The sequence below is a fragment of the Pelobates fuscus genome, chromosome 1 (genome assembly GCF_036172605.1).
Source record: "Pelobates fuscus isolate aPelFus1 chromosome 1, aPelFus1.pri, whole genome shotgun sequence".
Classification (NCBI taxonomy): domain Eukaryota; kingdom Metazoa; phylum Chordata; class Amphibia; order Anura; family Pelobatidae; genus Pelobates; species Pelobates fuscus.
The window spans coordinates 92,850,291-92,867,305 of NC_086317.1; the positions used below are offsets into that span (position 1 = coordinate 92,850,291).

General features: G+C 45.9%; 1 protein-coding gene across 1 annotated transcript in view; it reads left to right on the forward strand.

Moving 5' to 3' along the window:
- Positions 1 to 17,015, forward strand: part of LOC134589382 (transient receptor potential cation channel subfamily V member 1-like) — a 66,696-nt gene that overhangs the window by 23,118 nt on the left and 26,563 nt on the right. The window contains exons 7-11 of the mRNA XM_063444335.1: positions 328 to 504; positions 795 to 953; positions 9,249 to 9,344; positions 11,056 to 11,126; positions 11,271 to 11,436. Of these exons, the coding sequence (XP_063300405.1) occupies positions 328 to 504; positions 795 to 953; positions 9,249 to 9,344; positions 11,056 to 11,126; positions 11,271 to 11,436 (669 nt within the window). The remainder of the gene's footprint in view (positions 1 to 327; positions 505 to 794; positions 954 to 9,248; positions 9,345 to 11,055; positions 11,127 to 11,270; positions 11,437 to 17,015) is intronic.

Sequence of the window (17,015 nt, forward strand, 5' to 3'; positions counted from 1 at the left end):
AAGTCAATGGAAATATCCATGGGGTCCATGTGTCAAATAAGGAGCACATGAAAAGTCAAGTTTGAAAAAATAAATTATAATCAATTATATTAATATTGTGTTCACCTGGCTAAGTGTCACTAAACCAATGTTAAATAACAGTGCATAAAATAATTGGTTCTTCTTAGGCCCATTTTGTCCTAAGGATAGCATTTAGTTAAAAGTTGTTAACTAATTGTTAGTGTTTTTAGGAATTCACATATTTAAGCATAGGATCTTTGGACACTCTAGTCAAATATTACTAGTTAAATATTAAAAATACTTTCCACTTATATTTATATATTTCAGTTGTTCAGACACATACTTCGGAGAGAGATAACAGAGCCAGAGTATAAACATCTTTCTCGAAAGTTCACAGAGTGGACCTATGGACCAGTGCACACATCACTATATGATCTGTCATCTGTGGACACACATGAAAGGGATTCTGTTTTGGAAACAATTGTATTTAAAAGTAATGCCAATGTGAGTATGAAATTCAGTTTTATTGAGTAAAATTATTTTACTGGGGGATACAACTTAATCTACAAACAAAACCAGCAGCTTACTGCCTATTCCTTAGATAGTGATTTGCTGTGCAAAATAGCCTAGTTAAACTAGTTGAAACCTTGTCATGGGGGGGTGGGCAGGGGGGACGGACGGAGGCCTATATGATATCAGACAGTTGTTTATAATGCTGTGGCAATGTATATATTTGTATTTTTCCCTTATAAAAAAAAACTATTTCCTCTTAATAGTTTCATATTTCTCTGCAGAATCGACATGATATGATCGTACTTGAACCAATCAACCAGTTGCTGCAAGACAAATGGGATGCATTTGCTGGCAAAATATTTTATTTGAAGTTCCTCTTGTATATTGCTTATATGATCATATTCACAGTGACAGTTTACAACAGACCCCGTGTTGGACAGGTAAGTGTGGATGTGGATTACTATTGGTACTCCTTTTATTCCTCTATTAATGAGAGTGCTGGGTAAGAAGTACTTTATCAGAAGGTCCGCAACACGTGCTGTACTGGTCAGAGAGACACTTTGGTCTACCAGCCAGCCTAAGGAGCTACAGATTAAAGGAGGTGTAAGGAGGCTGTGTGTGTGTGGATTCTGCTTGTAGTGTTGCATGTGTGGGATTGCACATTGGGGAGGAGGCTGCTTTTGGGTTGGGTGTCTATGAAAAGTGTAATGTACAGTCGTGAGTGTGGGGGACATGGGGTGTATTGTGTGTGGAGCAGGGGCTGTAGGGTTTGTGTTGGAGCAGTACCATCTTAACAACATTATGGGCCCCCGGGCAAAGCAGTGCACTGGGGCCCTGCCTACACAATCACTCACTGGAATAAAAATTTAAATTATCGATAAAATTAAGCTTATATTTATTAATACATCCAACAAATGCAATACATTCATACAATACATACACACAGACTGCTGAACACACACACACACAGACTGCTGAATACACCCACAAAGACTGCTAAATACACACACACACACACACACACACCGAAGAATGCATACGCAAAGACTGCTGAGTATGTATTTGTGACTGTAATATGTTTGGGCGATAGGGGCTGTAAAATATATCTGTATATATGAAATGTGTAAAGTGCGGTTAAAAAATGGCGCATAAGCACCTGTGTAGGACTAGGCAATATATATCCAAGATTAACATTGCTGAAGTTACACACGATATCTATAATAGCGTAACATCTATTTGGGACTGGCAGCTATACAAGCAATATTAAAATTGTATAATAGAGTGTAGCTGAAGAGTAGATAATTTCTTACAAAGTCAGTCTCAACTTTAGCAGAACTGTAGTCCTATAAATATAGGGTTGGAACGATGTATGTGCAAGTTAGTGGTTTGTTTTTTTAATTCTTTATTTTTGCGTGCATGAAAACATAACAAGTGGGCTCGTCATGCCCCAACAGCTTTGACAAGCATATACATAAGCATTTGTTAACAGTTGGTCGGCATGTGGAGGGTTCTGCACAAATTTTATATATGAACAGAGAATAATGGTAAAGGAATTACTGCATATACTAAGATTGGATACATGTGGTCAGTAACTAAATTCCTGATGATCTGTCTCAGTTTTTATGTGCTGTAAGCATGCTGGTCAGGCTATGTACAACTGGCTGTGCTGTACAGTGATGTGTGACAGTGTTAAGTAAATATGTGAGTCTAGAATGCGACTACCATCTACATCCTATAGTGCAATATAACAGTTGATTATGTTAATGAGAATTCTAAAAGTGAAAATAAACTGGTGTTCTACACATGTGACACATGATACACGAGGGTCTATTATGCACTGTATGTGCACGAGGGTCGTAAGCGGCTGTTCAAATGTAATGTGTGTCTGTGTGGAGCAACATTATAACAGATTAGTAATGCATAGTTAGCGGTGAATATAAAATAAAACAAAACATTTCAGCAGTGCCTATTTCGGTGGTGAGTAATGTTAATAACAAACGGGATGACAGTGTGGTAGTTACTGCCCTTTCAGGAGGACCGTGCGCTGTCTCCGTACCGGATCACAGTCCGTCTGCGGCGTAGACCGCCTTGGTTAGCTGATGCCGGCTTTGGAGGCTTGACAGGTGAGCCATGTGCAGAGTTGGTGCTGCGGCCATGTTCCGTCGCCATTATGATCTGGAGGGGCATTCCGTCCGCGCCTTTCGCCGGTATAGAGCTGAGCTTCACGTGGGCAGTCCCCGTGGCTGTCGGCTCGGGTTTGTGAGTGCAGAGACGTGCTGTACTGGCCAGAGGGTTCCGACGTAGCTGGGAGGTGAGTAGGTCGGGCGGGAGTAGTAATCTCGCTTTGTTGTGTGTGATGGTGAGTGCTGGATTCTCAGAGGCAGGTCTCCGATTCACACAATTTGAAGCTCCGAGGCAGGCTCCATCCAAGGGCCGCTTTAGGTGCTCGGGGTGGGCTACTAATCAGGTGGCGTTGGGTGGACGGGCGGATCCATGCCGCCACTCTTCGCAATGCTAGCTTAAAATGCCGGCCACCGGTACGGAGCGTAGTCCCCATGATGGTATATAGTCTGTCAAAGAATTCCAGGGTTTGCTTGGGTGGTTTGGGAAGGGTGCGTTTTGCTGCCATTTTGCTTTGGCTCCTGCCGCCTTGTTTGTTGGTAGTTTGTGTGAGCCGCGTTGCAGGGGCAGTAGTCCCCAGCGTGGACCAGGATATCCCCCGCCGGTCCAGAGGGGGGGGGGGGGTAGCAGGGCTGCATCTGGTTTACGCTTTTGAGCAGGTCCCGTGCCGGGAGATCGGCCGCCTCCCCAGGCCTCAGGCTCAGATTCAGTTTAGGCCTCATGGCCGGTTCAGGTGATTGTTCTGAGTTTTGGTGCAGGACTGGTATCGTCTTGTTCCCCGTGTGGTCCTGTGTTGTTTTCTGGGCATCTTGTGTCATTAGCATGCCTAGGATAGTTGGGATATTCGTTTTTGTGCCTGCTGATGTGAGAGCTCTCAGAGAGCACATCCGGCCATCTTGGCTGTCAGGCCCCGCCCCAAGTTAGTGGTTTTTAACCAAACTTTACATGTATGATAGGTACTTTTCACCCTTTTTTTTTAGACCTTTAACTATTAAAAGTTACATTTTATACACATTTGAGTGACACATCTGTAATTTGGTACTACACCTTTTCCCTTTGTGTTTCCCAAGACTAGGAGGGAAACCCACTTTTTATTATATTTCACTAAATCATTTTTCTCCTACTTTTTCTCTATTTTTGTAGATTTTTGGTGAAGTTTCTTCACTAGGGGTTAACCCCCACTTAGGAGAAATCTATTTAGTATCAGTTAGTTTTTGTTTTACTGTTTATATACTACATTGTACCAGTTTTGCACCCTTTTTATTTTTGTTTCAATACATTGCATTTAATTATTTTATTATATTTTCCTATTGCCTATATTCTCTTACACCGCTCCTGGTATATTACTAGAGTTCATCTAGTTGCTATTTCTCTCCTAACCCATTTACTGGCTTTTAGTGGGGCCCTTTTCTCCAGTTGAGCAATGTTCTAATTCTCTATTTCCCAGTTTTCTTTTCTTATTTGAGGATTTTTTTTTGTAAATATATTTTTATTATCATTTTATGTTCACAGTGAGACTCGCAGGTCTCTCCAAGCGTATCGTAACTGAAGCATATTTGACATTCACAGTGAGACTCGCAGGTCTCTTCAAGAGCATTGTAAGTGAAGCACAACGTGTGCTTGAACATGTATGTAAAAACAAGTAGGTATTCGGGCACGCATGCCCACATCAGTGATGTACTCGCAGGTCCCTGTTCAGTAATACAGTGGTTAAGCTTCCATTGTTGCTTTCGCGTTTCTCCCCCTGGTTTGCCTCCCATCTAGCTCCCGTCAGGGCGTCTAGGTCTAGTGTGTGCGCGGCCTTGTTTCCCCCCCCCCCTGCCTCCCATCTAGTTCCCGTCAGGGCGTCTAGGTCTAGTGTGTGCGCGGCCTTGTTTTGTTGAGTGAGGAGGGTGACCGATCAGTATTGCGTCAGTGACTCCCAAGTCACCGCAGGCTTCGTGTGATGTATGTCAGATATGTCCCAGTGTCTTCGGAGTATGGGTCTGTGGCCAAATGAGGTTTGCGGGATAAAATAGGGGGGGGTGAGGGAGAAGATCGGGGAGAGGGATACGGGCTGTGTGGGGAAATGGGTGGGTAGGGTGGCGGGGTCAGTCGTGGGCGTCAGTTATGTCAGGTGGGTCCTCTGCGTCTAGGTGGACGGTGAAGTCTGCCTGTGTGGTGGATACGATCCAGTGTGTCCAGATCTCCATGTATTTTGCGGTGGTGTTAGTTGCCCCCGAGTGTAGTTCTTCTATCGCCCTGAGTTCTTCCATTTGGTTGAACCATGTCCTAAGAGGAGGGGACCTATCTTGTCTCCAGTATTGTGGTATTACCTGTTTGGCCACATTAAGGATTCTAATAGTCATGGACTTCTTGTATCGGGATCTGGGTACGGTTGTGTGGTGTAGTAGCATCGCCGCTGACTCCAGTGGCGGAGGTGCGTCTGAGAATTTCTCCAGGATGGCGTGTATGCCCTTCCAGAATGGTTTAATTCTGTGGCATTCCCACCATAGGTGCAGTGTAGTGCCCGTCGCCTCTCCACACCGCCAGCATAGGTTGGAGTGTGAGGGGTCTATTGCATGGAGTTTATATGGGGTATGGTACCAGTAGCTCAGCAGTTTAAATGCCGTCTCTTGTGTCTTGGTGAAGGTAGAACAGTGGTGTGTGAGATAGCATATTTTTTCCCATTCTGTCTCGGTAAATGTCTTCCCCAGTGTAGTTTCCCATTTGCCCTTGAAGGCAGGAATCTCTGTCGGAGTATATGAATGATATGCTGTGGGGTATAGGGTCTGGGTGTATACAGTACTCTTCGAAGGTAGTCGGGTTTCTAGCATGGGCTCGTCCCCCGGGTAGGGAGTCTATGTAGTTCGACAGCTGTTTGTATTTAAAGGTTTGTAGGAATGTAGGAGGTGTGTTCTCTGTCAGGTTAGGAAGTGTCTTCCGGACAGTGTGTGTGTATATGTGATGTAGTCTGGGGATGGGTGTGCGGATGATGTCTCTGAAGGCGCTCGGATCGAGGCCGGGGAGGAAGTCATGGTTATGAATTAAGGGCAGCAGGGGTGAAGGGTGTTGGGTTAGTCCGTGTACTCGGGACGCCCTGTGCCATACTCGTAGGGTATGTTGTGCTAAGGAGGAGCATCCCTGGCCGAGTCCACCCCCGGAGCACCACGGTAGGACCGACACTGGTCCCGCCATCTCTGTGTCTTCCACCACCTTCCACAGTTTGTGGACGTTGGTCTTGACTCTCTGTAAGTGTCCTGCCGTGTAGTATAAGTGGAAGTCAGGGGATAGCGGGCATCCCTGACGGGTGCCATTATGTATGGGGAACTCATCTGTTAGTGCCCCATTCACTATTACGTGGGCCGTGGGTCTGTCGTACATGGCCTCGACCCAGCTGCGCATGTGGGGTCCGAGTCCCACATGGGTTAGGATCTGGAACAAGTATTCCCATCCCACCCTGTCGAAGGCCTTCTCTGCATCAGTGGACAGCAGAAGGAGGCCCCCAGCGTCTCTGTTCTTGTTGTGCATGAGGGCGAAGGCCCTAATGGTGTTGTCTCTCGCCTCACGGTTTGCTACGAACCCGACCTGGTCAGGGTGGACCAGTGTGGGGAAATGCGGCTGCAAGCGCATGGCCAAGATCTTTGCCATCAATTTGATATCGCAGTTGATAAGGGAGATGGGTCTGTAGTTCCCACAGTGCTCTGCGTCCTTGCCCTCTTTTGGGATGATGGTTATGTGCGCTGTCAACACTTGCTTGGGGAAGTGATGGCCTTCTCTTACCGCGTTAAACGAGGCCAGCATTGGCTGGTATAGTTTGTCCGCAAAGTGTTTATAATAACAGAGTGGCAGGCCATCTGGGCCCGGACTCTTGCTGGGTTTGGTGCGTTTTATTGCAAGTGCCAGTTCCTCTATTGAGATGGGCTCGTCTAGTTGGTCTGTGACCTGCTGATCCGACCAGGTCACCACCCCCAACTTCGCGTTTCGTACCAAGGGGAGGTGATACTGTGTTGTGAGAAAGTAGTCTATGCGGGTGTATGTCCGGTGGGGGTGAGAGTAGAAAGTGAAATCCTGTTCGTCCGGGTCGTGTGCTCTCCAGCAGTCAACTAGTCTGTGTTTGGTCAGTAGGAATTTAATCGCATAGAGGTGCTGTTTGGGGAGGTGTGAAGTACCTGTGGAACAGTCCCAGGCCAGATCCATTGCTATGTTAAAGTCGCCCCTTATTATGAGGACCCCCTCAGCGAATGAGTGCAGTTTATGCAGGGTGCTTTTAAGATAGCAGTAATGTTTACCATTTGGTGCATATAGCGTGGCGAAGGTGTATAAGTGTTCGGCCACTGTGCCTTTTATAAAGAGGTATCTACCTTCCCGGTCAGTCATGCTTGCCTTCTCTATAAACTGTACTTTTTTGTTGATCAGTATTGCCGCCCCCTGGATTTCCCCCCGTGAAAGTCGCTGTAGTTCCCTATTGGGAAGTGATGATTGGTCAGCTTGGGCCTGTCCCCCTCCCGGAAGTGGGTCTCCTGTATCATGACTATTGAGGCTTTCTGTGAATGGAAATCCCTCAATGCCCCTGTCCTCATCTCCGGCTTGTTAAGCCCTTTGGCGTTTATGGAGAAGATGGTAAGGTCGCTCGGTAGCAGCGGCTTGTCTGTCATAGTGCAGCCCGCAGGTGTCGATGTGCTGGTTGGGTCCTATTAGTGTGTGTCGGGGGTCAGTCAAGTCGTCAGGTGGGGGGGGGGAAGACAGAGGTGTCGGAGGGGTGTGGGGGGGGGAGAGGGAGAGGGGAGGCGCAGGGCAGGGGGGGTGGGAAGACAGGTAGGGGAAACTATGTACAGAAACGATCCTGTCACTCGAAACTGACTGTTTAGGAACGAGCGTCGGAGGACAAGGCAAGGCGGAATCCACCAGTGGTTCGCCAAGTCCCGTCCGCCTATCTGTGGGCGCTCAGTCCTATTGGGGAAAGCGGAGGAGGCCGGGAGCCTCCGCGCAGGTCCTATCCGAGGAGCCCGGGACCTCAGCAGCTCCTGGTGCCGTTCGTTCCTGAACCGGACCTCTTCTGGAGCCCTCGTCTCCCCTGTGGCTTTAAGTGTTATTGTTGGGTGAGTATTCCATCCTCGTCTTACTCTGTGGTGGCCAAAGGCCTCAAACGGGTAGTGTTTTGCTCCGCCGGGTGTCGGAGAGTTTTGCGGTGTGTAGCCCGGTAAACATGTAACAACAGCAGGTAACAACAGCATATTATACGATAACTTCAAAATAATTCACGACATCTCATCCCAGCCCAGGCTCAGTCCCAGTCTGTCCCCCCCCCATTCCTGGGGGGGGGGCTGCTCCCCGGGTGAGCCACACCAGCGCCCCTACCACTGCTCCCCCTCCGGTTCCCCGTGGTCAGGTCTGCCAGGTCCTCTGGGTTCTTCACCATAAACGGGCCATTAGGAGTAGAGGCCTGTAGTCCCGTGGGAAAAGTCCAGCGGTAGCGTACTTTATTGGACTGCAGGACCCGAGTTAGGGGTTTAAGTGCTCTCCTGTATGCCAGAGTTGCTGGTGATAAGTCCGGGTACAATTGCAGAGGTATGTCATTCAGCAGGACTTGGCCAGTGTCTCGGGCCTTTCGTAGGATATCTTCCTTTAATTGATAGCTGGCCAGGCAGCAGATTGCGTCCCAAGGTGGGGACTCTGGTGGGCCTCTGGGTCTCAGTGCCCTATGTGCCCGCACAAATTCGATATGGGCGGTTTCAGGGCATCCAAGGAGTTTGGTAAACAGTCCCGTGAGGGTTGCGCGGATCGGGGTGTCCTGATCCAGGTCCTCTGGTATCCCCCTGATCCGGATATTTTGTCGGCACCCTCTATTATCCAGGTCCTCGAGGACAGGACCACTAACACCTGCAGGGTGTTAGTGGTAGCATTTTGTGCGGTGGTCAGGTGGTCACTGTCTGCCTCTAGCTGGGAGACTTTTTGGTGCAGGCCTTGGAGGTCTTCGCAGAGGGAGTGAAGTTCCGCGGTGATGTAGTTTCGGAGTTCCGTGTTCGCCTCGTTGAGGTCTGTCTTGGTGGGTAGTGCCCGCATCAGGGTCACCCATTCCGGTGTGCTTTCCGGGTGGGAGAGGGAGTTAGGCCACTCTGTGTGATGTCTCTGTGTGGATTTGTTAGAGGCCTGTGAAGCTAGGTCCGCCGGGGTTCTCAGGTATTTATGCAGCGAGGAAGCCGGGGTTCCCTTGGGTGTGTCGGCGGGCTTACCGACGTGTGATGCACGGTGAGTTTTACCCATTTTGTGTTTTTAGTGAGCGGATGGACGAGGATTCGCGGCAAGCCTGCGGGAGCACTTGGTTTAAGCTGCCATGTCTCTCGGCCTCCAAGCCACGCCCCCTTATTTGAGGTTTTTAATAGTTATACTATTTTACTTTCTCTCATTCTTGTAAGCAACATAAAAATATTAAAAGAGGAAATGGTCTTGATTTTTTCCTGAATACCCTCTATATAATAAACATGGCTGATTATATTTACATTATTCTTAAATGCAATTAATCCTTTATTTATTTATGTATTACTCCTTTAATAACGATTGTACTGTTGTTGTTTTTTAGCTGCATCAATACTATCTACTTAGCTTACACTAATTCTGAGCTTTCCATACAGCCTCCATTCCCTTTAGAAGGCACCGTAACAGATTCTTTTCGTGTGTTTGGAGAAATTGTCATCATGGTTGGTGGTGTCTACATCCTAATATGGCAGGTACATGATCACATGATGCTACTTTGTTATATAGGGTAGGCCAAAATTCAAAGTAAGATTTGACAGGCAAATAACTCATTTGTTAGCAGTTCAATTTTTGTTTCAGGTACATATTGTAACTGAGTCTTGTTAGATTCATTATGGGTAATTTCATAAAGGAACAACAAGTATAAATCGTGGATTTTAACTGATGTGAGATATCAGGATATGATTGAAAATTGTTTACATCCTGTTATGGAAAATCATCCTGAAATGTGGCTTCAACAGCATGAGACTAGTGCCCATTCAGCCAGGGCCACAATGGACCTCCTGAGACAACTGTTCGGTGAGAGGATACTTTTAGGAAATTCCCACATTAATTGGCCGCCTCCATTCCCTTCCAATGCAACCCCCCTTCCCCCAGGAGGCACTCTGGTTCTGTTACATCCTAAGGGATTGACTAAGGGAGGTGTGTCCAGCAGAAGGAGGGACTAACCTGTTTAAAGTCCTGTGAATAGCACATTTTCTGTCTCTTTGAATTACCTCTCTTTGAATTCACCCTCCTCACCTTCTCTCTCTCTCCCCTCTCCCCACTATACACACCCTCTCTCTCTTACTCTCAGCTGACGATCAATGGAGTGGTAACTGTATCACGTGTCTATGCCTGTTTTACTATGTTAATTTAGCCTACTTTCCTTTCAGTCAATGATTAGTTTTAGTAGCAACATATACTAGCCTATTTCAAATGTGTATGTATTGTTTATTTGTTTAATTAGCCTCTATTAATAAATATTATTGAATTGCCAAAAGCAAGGAGTGTGGACTCGGACTTTACACTCGGTTTTTAAGTTATTATTTTAAGTTATTATTTTTAGTTATTACATGTTATTATTAATTACAAGTTTATTCCAACTTGCGAGTTAAACGTTTATTACAGCTGGATTGTCGTTGAAAGATTTTAAAAAATTAAAAACTGTAAATTTACTGAATTTAATTTCTTCATTAATTTATCATGCAGGAAATTGGAGAGTTGGACATATAGTATTAGTCTTTTTCTAAAACCCATTGTTTAGTTCATAGTTTAACCCCTTAAGGACACATGACATGTGTGACATGTCATGATTCCCTTTTATTCCAGAAGTTTGGTCCTTAAGGGGTTAATCAACCTTTGTGCTTGTTCAGTCCGTAGACACACTGTCATACTGACATACTGATTCGTACCTATGCATTCCATTATGCAGTGTTTGTGATATAAGCCATAATCATATGCAAACTTAAAGGGCTACTCCAGTCGTATTGGGCAGTATGGATAAGGTCCCCCGCCCGCCATGTCCACTAGAACCTGGAAAAATAAGAGATTTACTCATCTTGAATAAGACACCGTCAATGTTCCCAGCACTGACTTTTACAGTTCCTTTAGAGAAGTCTGTGATTCCATAAAATAAATTCTGTGAAACATTGACTGTCAAATGTATTCATACATTTACCATTTAATGTCAGAATTTTAACTTGGTTATTGTTTTCCTAGCCTGCTTTATGCAATTATATTACTTTGGGGTGATGTCCTTTATCTCTCAGGGAGTGAAGCTTATGCTACCTTCTTGGTCTTGGCAATGACTGTGCGCACTGATGACAGACGCAAATATGTGCAGAATTAATATTGGCAGCCCGGAACAGAGTTCTTTTATCATTTGAACTAAACTGAGGTTATTCCATCTTTTCTCTTATACAGATTATCTATTTCTGGAAGAGACGACCCTCTGCAAAAATCATAATGATGGATGGTTATTTTGAAGTCCTTTTGTAAGTTGCAAATTAGTATATATGAAGATTGATGTTCCTACAGTACCTGATAGCTCATTGTAGATGTGTTCCATAAATAAATTGTGTGAAAAATTAACTGTCAAATGTGTAAGTGAACTTGACATTTGGTCCTTGTTTTCCCAGCCTCCTCTATTCAATAATATTACTTTGTGGTGGCGTTGTTTACTTCGCAGGGAGTGAAGCTTATGTCACCTTTTTGGTCTTGGCAATGGTGATAGGATGGATAAATATGTTATATTACAGTCGTGGCTCCCAGCAGACCGGAATCTACAGTGTCATGATACAGAAGGTATGGCATCATATTGATGGAAGATTTAAGGGCTGCATCTTTAGCCATGTTATATGTTTTCTCAAGTATTAAACAGGCAAAAAAATAATAATAATAAATAGTAGCAGGGAATTTTGTTTGTATTTTTAAATTTTTTGTTAGAGAGCAAACATTCTTGATAAATATCACACATATGGGTATTAAAATGAGGCAGACAAAGTGACAAAGTGACAGATAACAGTAGAAGAGTGGCTTAGCATACATGAGAGAAAGGGAAAACAATGCAAATCCTTGTTTTAACAAGCCTCAGAGGAACAGCATTTAGTTTAAACATGCGTATATATGCCTATTTCGTGCAGTTTCAAAAAACCGAACAACTACTGAACCACCCGACCTCCCACTGAGGTCGTGTGCCGCTCATTTACCACCCAGACCTTGTGGTTAACCGCAAGATAAGTAATGAAAGGCATGGTGGTCCTCGTTCGTTTGACGATCAAGTGGCGGTCACCATTTTAAAGTCGTCGAACGCTCAGTGGTGGAAAGGCAGCAATCCCCTGGAACTATGTTCAGACACTTATTCCGCCACACACCGCTGACACGTACCGAGTCCTCGTTCATACGGTTAATACCTCCCGAACACGTTAATCACTTTGCCGTTCGGGACTTTCCTTTGACACAAGATATACCGATCCCAGGTAGCTGCATTTATGGAACTCTTTTCGGATTGAATCTCCCGAACAACTGGTGAACTAAAACTTTACTCGACGATATTGAGAATTGTGTTCGTGGGATCTGAGCGCTATTCGCTTATATTATGCGCTCAGATCCAAGCTGTGGAACATGGGGAATATGTTCGGCTAAATATAAGTTATAGATTTTAATACAGTTTTGTTAAAATATAAAAAGGACATGTTTTTCTCTACCTGGAGATAATTAGGTTGTCTTCAACCACTTAAGTTAATTATCTCCAGGATAGAGAGGAGGGGTTACACTGTTACTGTGGGTGTGTTTAATAATTGTACTATACACTGATTGGTGCTGTATATTTTGTCACAGTCTTCCACAAGGTCCCATGTGGGAGTTCCCTTGCTGGAAGACCATCATAAAAGGGCTGAGTTTGGCCATCAATAAAGGAGATCGTTTTACCCCTTCATGAAGTCTCGACTCATGTTTGGGGGTTGGGAGCTTTAATCACTACTTTACTCAACTCAGCTTGGATTTCGGGAGACGCTACAAGGATCAGCGCTACACGGATAGAAGGATCCTTTACACTGGGTACTTACATACAGTACCTACCTAGATTCGCCTCGTTGTGGAGTATCCATGCACCTGTCTCATAGCTTTTGTGCTTCTGCAAAGTTCGTCCAATATATTGCTTTATAATGAACACTTCAGGTTAATTATCTACTCTTACTGTTGTATGATTGTTTGTGTGTTAAAAGACCAGTTTGGACATTATTACAACTTATCGAAATTACGTTTTTATGGTGCCAGGAGGTCCCTGGAACCAGCTTACCTTTAGCGGTTAAATCATTCTCAAATGGTTTAACACCAAAGTCTGTGTTCCAGCACCATATATGTTTTCCGTTTTCTCATAATCTTGCAGCATCAGCAGCGGTGTCTCTAATTGACTGACAGAGGTACATTTCTTTTCAAGCCAGTTTTATTAATGAGTAAGTCTGTGATTGAAAGAGAGCATTAGCTGACCACTCTCACCCAATCATTGGTGCCACTGCCCAATGCTACAAGAGCCATCCGGTTTACAGATTTTGAAAATGGAAGGACAACATTGCACAGAGATCCAGCGCTGGAACCATGGGCGTAGGAACCCCCACAAATCTGGGGGGATAGCATTCTTACTCGCCGGGTATATTCTTATTCAGTAAACTGGGAGTTGTTTATCCCATTGTACAGCGCTACGGAATTTGATGGCGCTATGTAAATAATAAAATAATAATAATAATGTTAAATTTTAAGTGTGTGTGTGTGTGTGTGTGTGTGAAATAATATAATGTGAAGCATATCAGTGTATCGCATAGCTCCACAGCAATACAACTGACAGTAATGTGTGAGGTGCAAGTACATCACAGAACACCTCAGCAATAAAATGCATGGTAAAGTGCAGTGTGTGAGTGTATCACAAGCTCTACAGCAAAATAACGCACAGGAACGTGCAGTTTGTGAGCATATTACAGATCACCTCATCAATACAATGCACAGGAATATACAGTGTTTGAATATATATCAGCCAACCCAATGCGTGGCAAAACACTGCGCTGCACCAATCAGCATCTCCTCACAGAGATGCGTTGAATCAATGCATTTCTATGAGGAGTGTTCAGCGTGAATGCTAGTGCTGCACGTTGTGCAACACTGGACTAGGAAGCACCTCTAGTGGCCGCCTGATAAGGTATTCCTCGGCAGTAATGTAAATACTGCCCTTTTCTGAAAAGGCAGTGCGCTTACATTAAAGGACCACTATAGTGCCAGGAAAACATACTCGTGCCCCCACCCTCAGGGACCCCCTCCCGCCCGGCTCTGGGCAGAGGAAAGGGTTAAAACTTACCTTTATTCCAGCGCCAGGCGGGGAGCTCTCCTCCTCCTCTCCGCCTCCGATCCTCCCTTTCGGCTGAATGCGCGGCAAGAGCTGCGCGCACATTCAGCCGGTCGCATAGGAAAGCATTTACAATGCTTTCCTATGAACGCTTGCGTGCTCTCACTGTGATTTTCACAGTGAGAATCACGCAAGCGCCTCTAGCGGCTGTCAGTGAGACAGCCACTAGAGGATTTAGAAGCTGGCTTAACCCTTATATAAACATAGCAGTTTCTCTGAAACTGCTATGTTTATATAAAAAATGGTTAAACCTAGCTGGACCTGGCACCCAAACCAATTCATTAAGCTGAAGTGGTCTGGGTGCCTAGAGTGGTCCTTTAAAAAGCCTGCAGAGACATGCTATAAACACCAAAACTACTACGTTTAGCCGTTGTGGTTCTGGTGACTATAGTGTCACTTGAATATAGAGGGAAAAAAGAATCATCACAAATGTATGAAATAAAAATGTCTATCATTTTTTTGGGGAAACAATGTGCAGATAGTACTGTACTAATGATATCCCTGGCTGGATGGGAGCATTCCATGTAATCAGTATGATATCCCGGGTTAACCCCTTTATCCACCCGTCCCTAATTGTCTCCCCTCCAACCACCTAGCCTCCTAACCCCCATAAAACAAGTAATATATCTTCTTGTACTTACAGTACTGAAGACACCAGCAGTGATCTGGGTTCAGGGCTGAAAGCGTGAGGCGCTGCTCTGCAGTTGTAGGAGACCGGAGCTCACCCTAGCGTTGTCGTGACATCATGGAACGCGCGTACGCAGAGGGCAAGGGAGGTCGGGAGGAGCAAACAAAGTCCTTTAATATGTGGCGATGCCGAATAGTGGAGGATTGAATCAGATCAGGATTTGAGAGGGAACATTTTTAGCATATTATTGTGGGCAGCGGGGCTCAAGAGGCAGCTGCCTTGGGCCCCCCAGGAGCAACTGGGCCCGTCAGCTGCCCTTTTTGCCCCGTGTTAATGGATGCCCTGACTTAGGGTGACCACATTTCCTAACTGCCATTTAGGGACACTTACTACCTCCTCTACCCCTTCCATTCATATTACTACCCTATCCCTTCCGTTCATATTACTACCCCCCCCATACCCCTTCCGTTCATATTACTACCCCCCATACCCCTTCTGTTCATATTACTACCCCCCATACCCCTTCCGGCCATATTACTACCCCCCATACCCCTACCGGCCATATTACTACCCCCCCATACCCCTTCCGGCCATATTACTACCCCCCCATACCCCTTCCGGCCATATTACTACCCCCCCATACCCCTTCTGTTCATATTACTACCCCCCGCATACCCCTACCGTTCATATTACTACCCCCCTATATCCCTACCGTTCATATTACTACCCCCCCATACCCCTACCGTTCATATTACTACCCCCCATACCCCTTCCGTTCATATTACTACCCCCACATACCTGTTCCGTTCATATAACTACCCCCTCCTATTCATATTACTACCCCCCCACAGCACCACCCCCTCTAGTCATATTATTAGCCCCCTTACCCCCTTCATTCATATTAGTACTCCCCTCCATTAATACCCCCTCCTACCCCCCTCCATTCATATTAGTACCCCCTCCATTCATATTAGGATCCCCTTCTATCCCTATTAGTACCCTTCCACCCCCCCTTCCATTCCTATTAGTAGCCTCTAACCCCTTCCATTCATTTTTCTAACCACCTCTTCCCCCTCCCCCTCCCCAAATTATATCTCCCCTCTCTAACCCTTCCATACTAAATACCTGGCAGTGGCAGGGCGGGCAGGCAGCTGCTTTTTTTTTTCAGAGCCGGCGTCTGAGCTTATAATGACGCCGGCTCCACTCTCCTCCTTGCACACTGTTGTCCCCCTCCCTGCCGTTTTACCGCACAGAGCAGGGGAGGGGGACCTCTTCAAGCGGCGCACGGTGTCAGACTGAGCGCCGGGTAGTCACGTGACACCCGGCGCTCCTATGCAGAGCGGGAGGGGGAGGTGCTCCCCCTCCCAGCGTACACTCTGTGCGGTTCCATTATGGAGCCGCACGCAGCCTGTCAGGGGGACGGCAAACATCACTTGTCAGTCTGACAAGTGATTTTTGCGCTCCCCTTTGGCCGGCGGACCTGGAGGGGATTTCTCCATTATCTGTCCCCCCCAGATGATTTCCTGGGGGGGATGCGTCCCCCCCATCCCCCCCCGGTTCCTACGCCCGTGGCTGGAACACAGACTATGTGGGGAAAACCATTCAACAATGGTTTTCATATACAATGGTTTGGGCAGGCTCCGGGTTGCCATTTGGAACACCTGGCAAATGCCCAATGTGCCAAGATCAGGGCTGGACAGGGTAAAAAAATGGGCTTGGGCATTTAAAGTCTGAGCAGCCCAATAGGAAAAGTGGTGCCGTAGATGGGGATTGTTGTCTAACCACAATTACCCGTACACTTCTCCCCAAATTTGGCATTTCTGATCTGTGCCTCTCCAAGGACACCGATGAGCAGAGGATTGCTAAAGAATTCTCACATGAGGAAAATACCCTGTATTTGTTCAGCACAGCGTAAACCAAATTAAATGACACACCTGTTCTGTGTTTGCTTGTGACTTGTTTCTGGTATCCACATAAGTTGGATGCCAGAGAACAAAAGAGGGACATGTCTGATAGAGGGTTGTGTATCTGTAGGATTTGTATATATTTGAATGCTGCTTGTGCTGTGTTGGGTGGGTAGGCTGCCTGTTGTGTTTGTGTGTGTCTGTGTGTTCAGGGAAGCTGCTTATTGTAATGTGTGTTTGTGGGAACACTGCTTGTGGTGTTGCGTGTTTGTGTGGATGCAGCTTGTGGGGTTGTGTGCATGGTCAGATTTATATGTCAGGTCAGATTCTGTAGGCACAGAATTCTAAGGCCCCTCTAATAATAGGCAGATAAAGCGGGTTGTATGTATATATTAACAGGATATTGCAGACATAAAGAAAAATCAGCAAAAAATACTGTGGGGTGGGAGCTTCA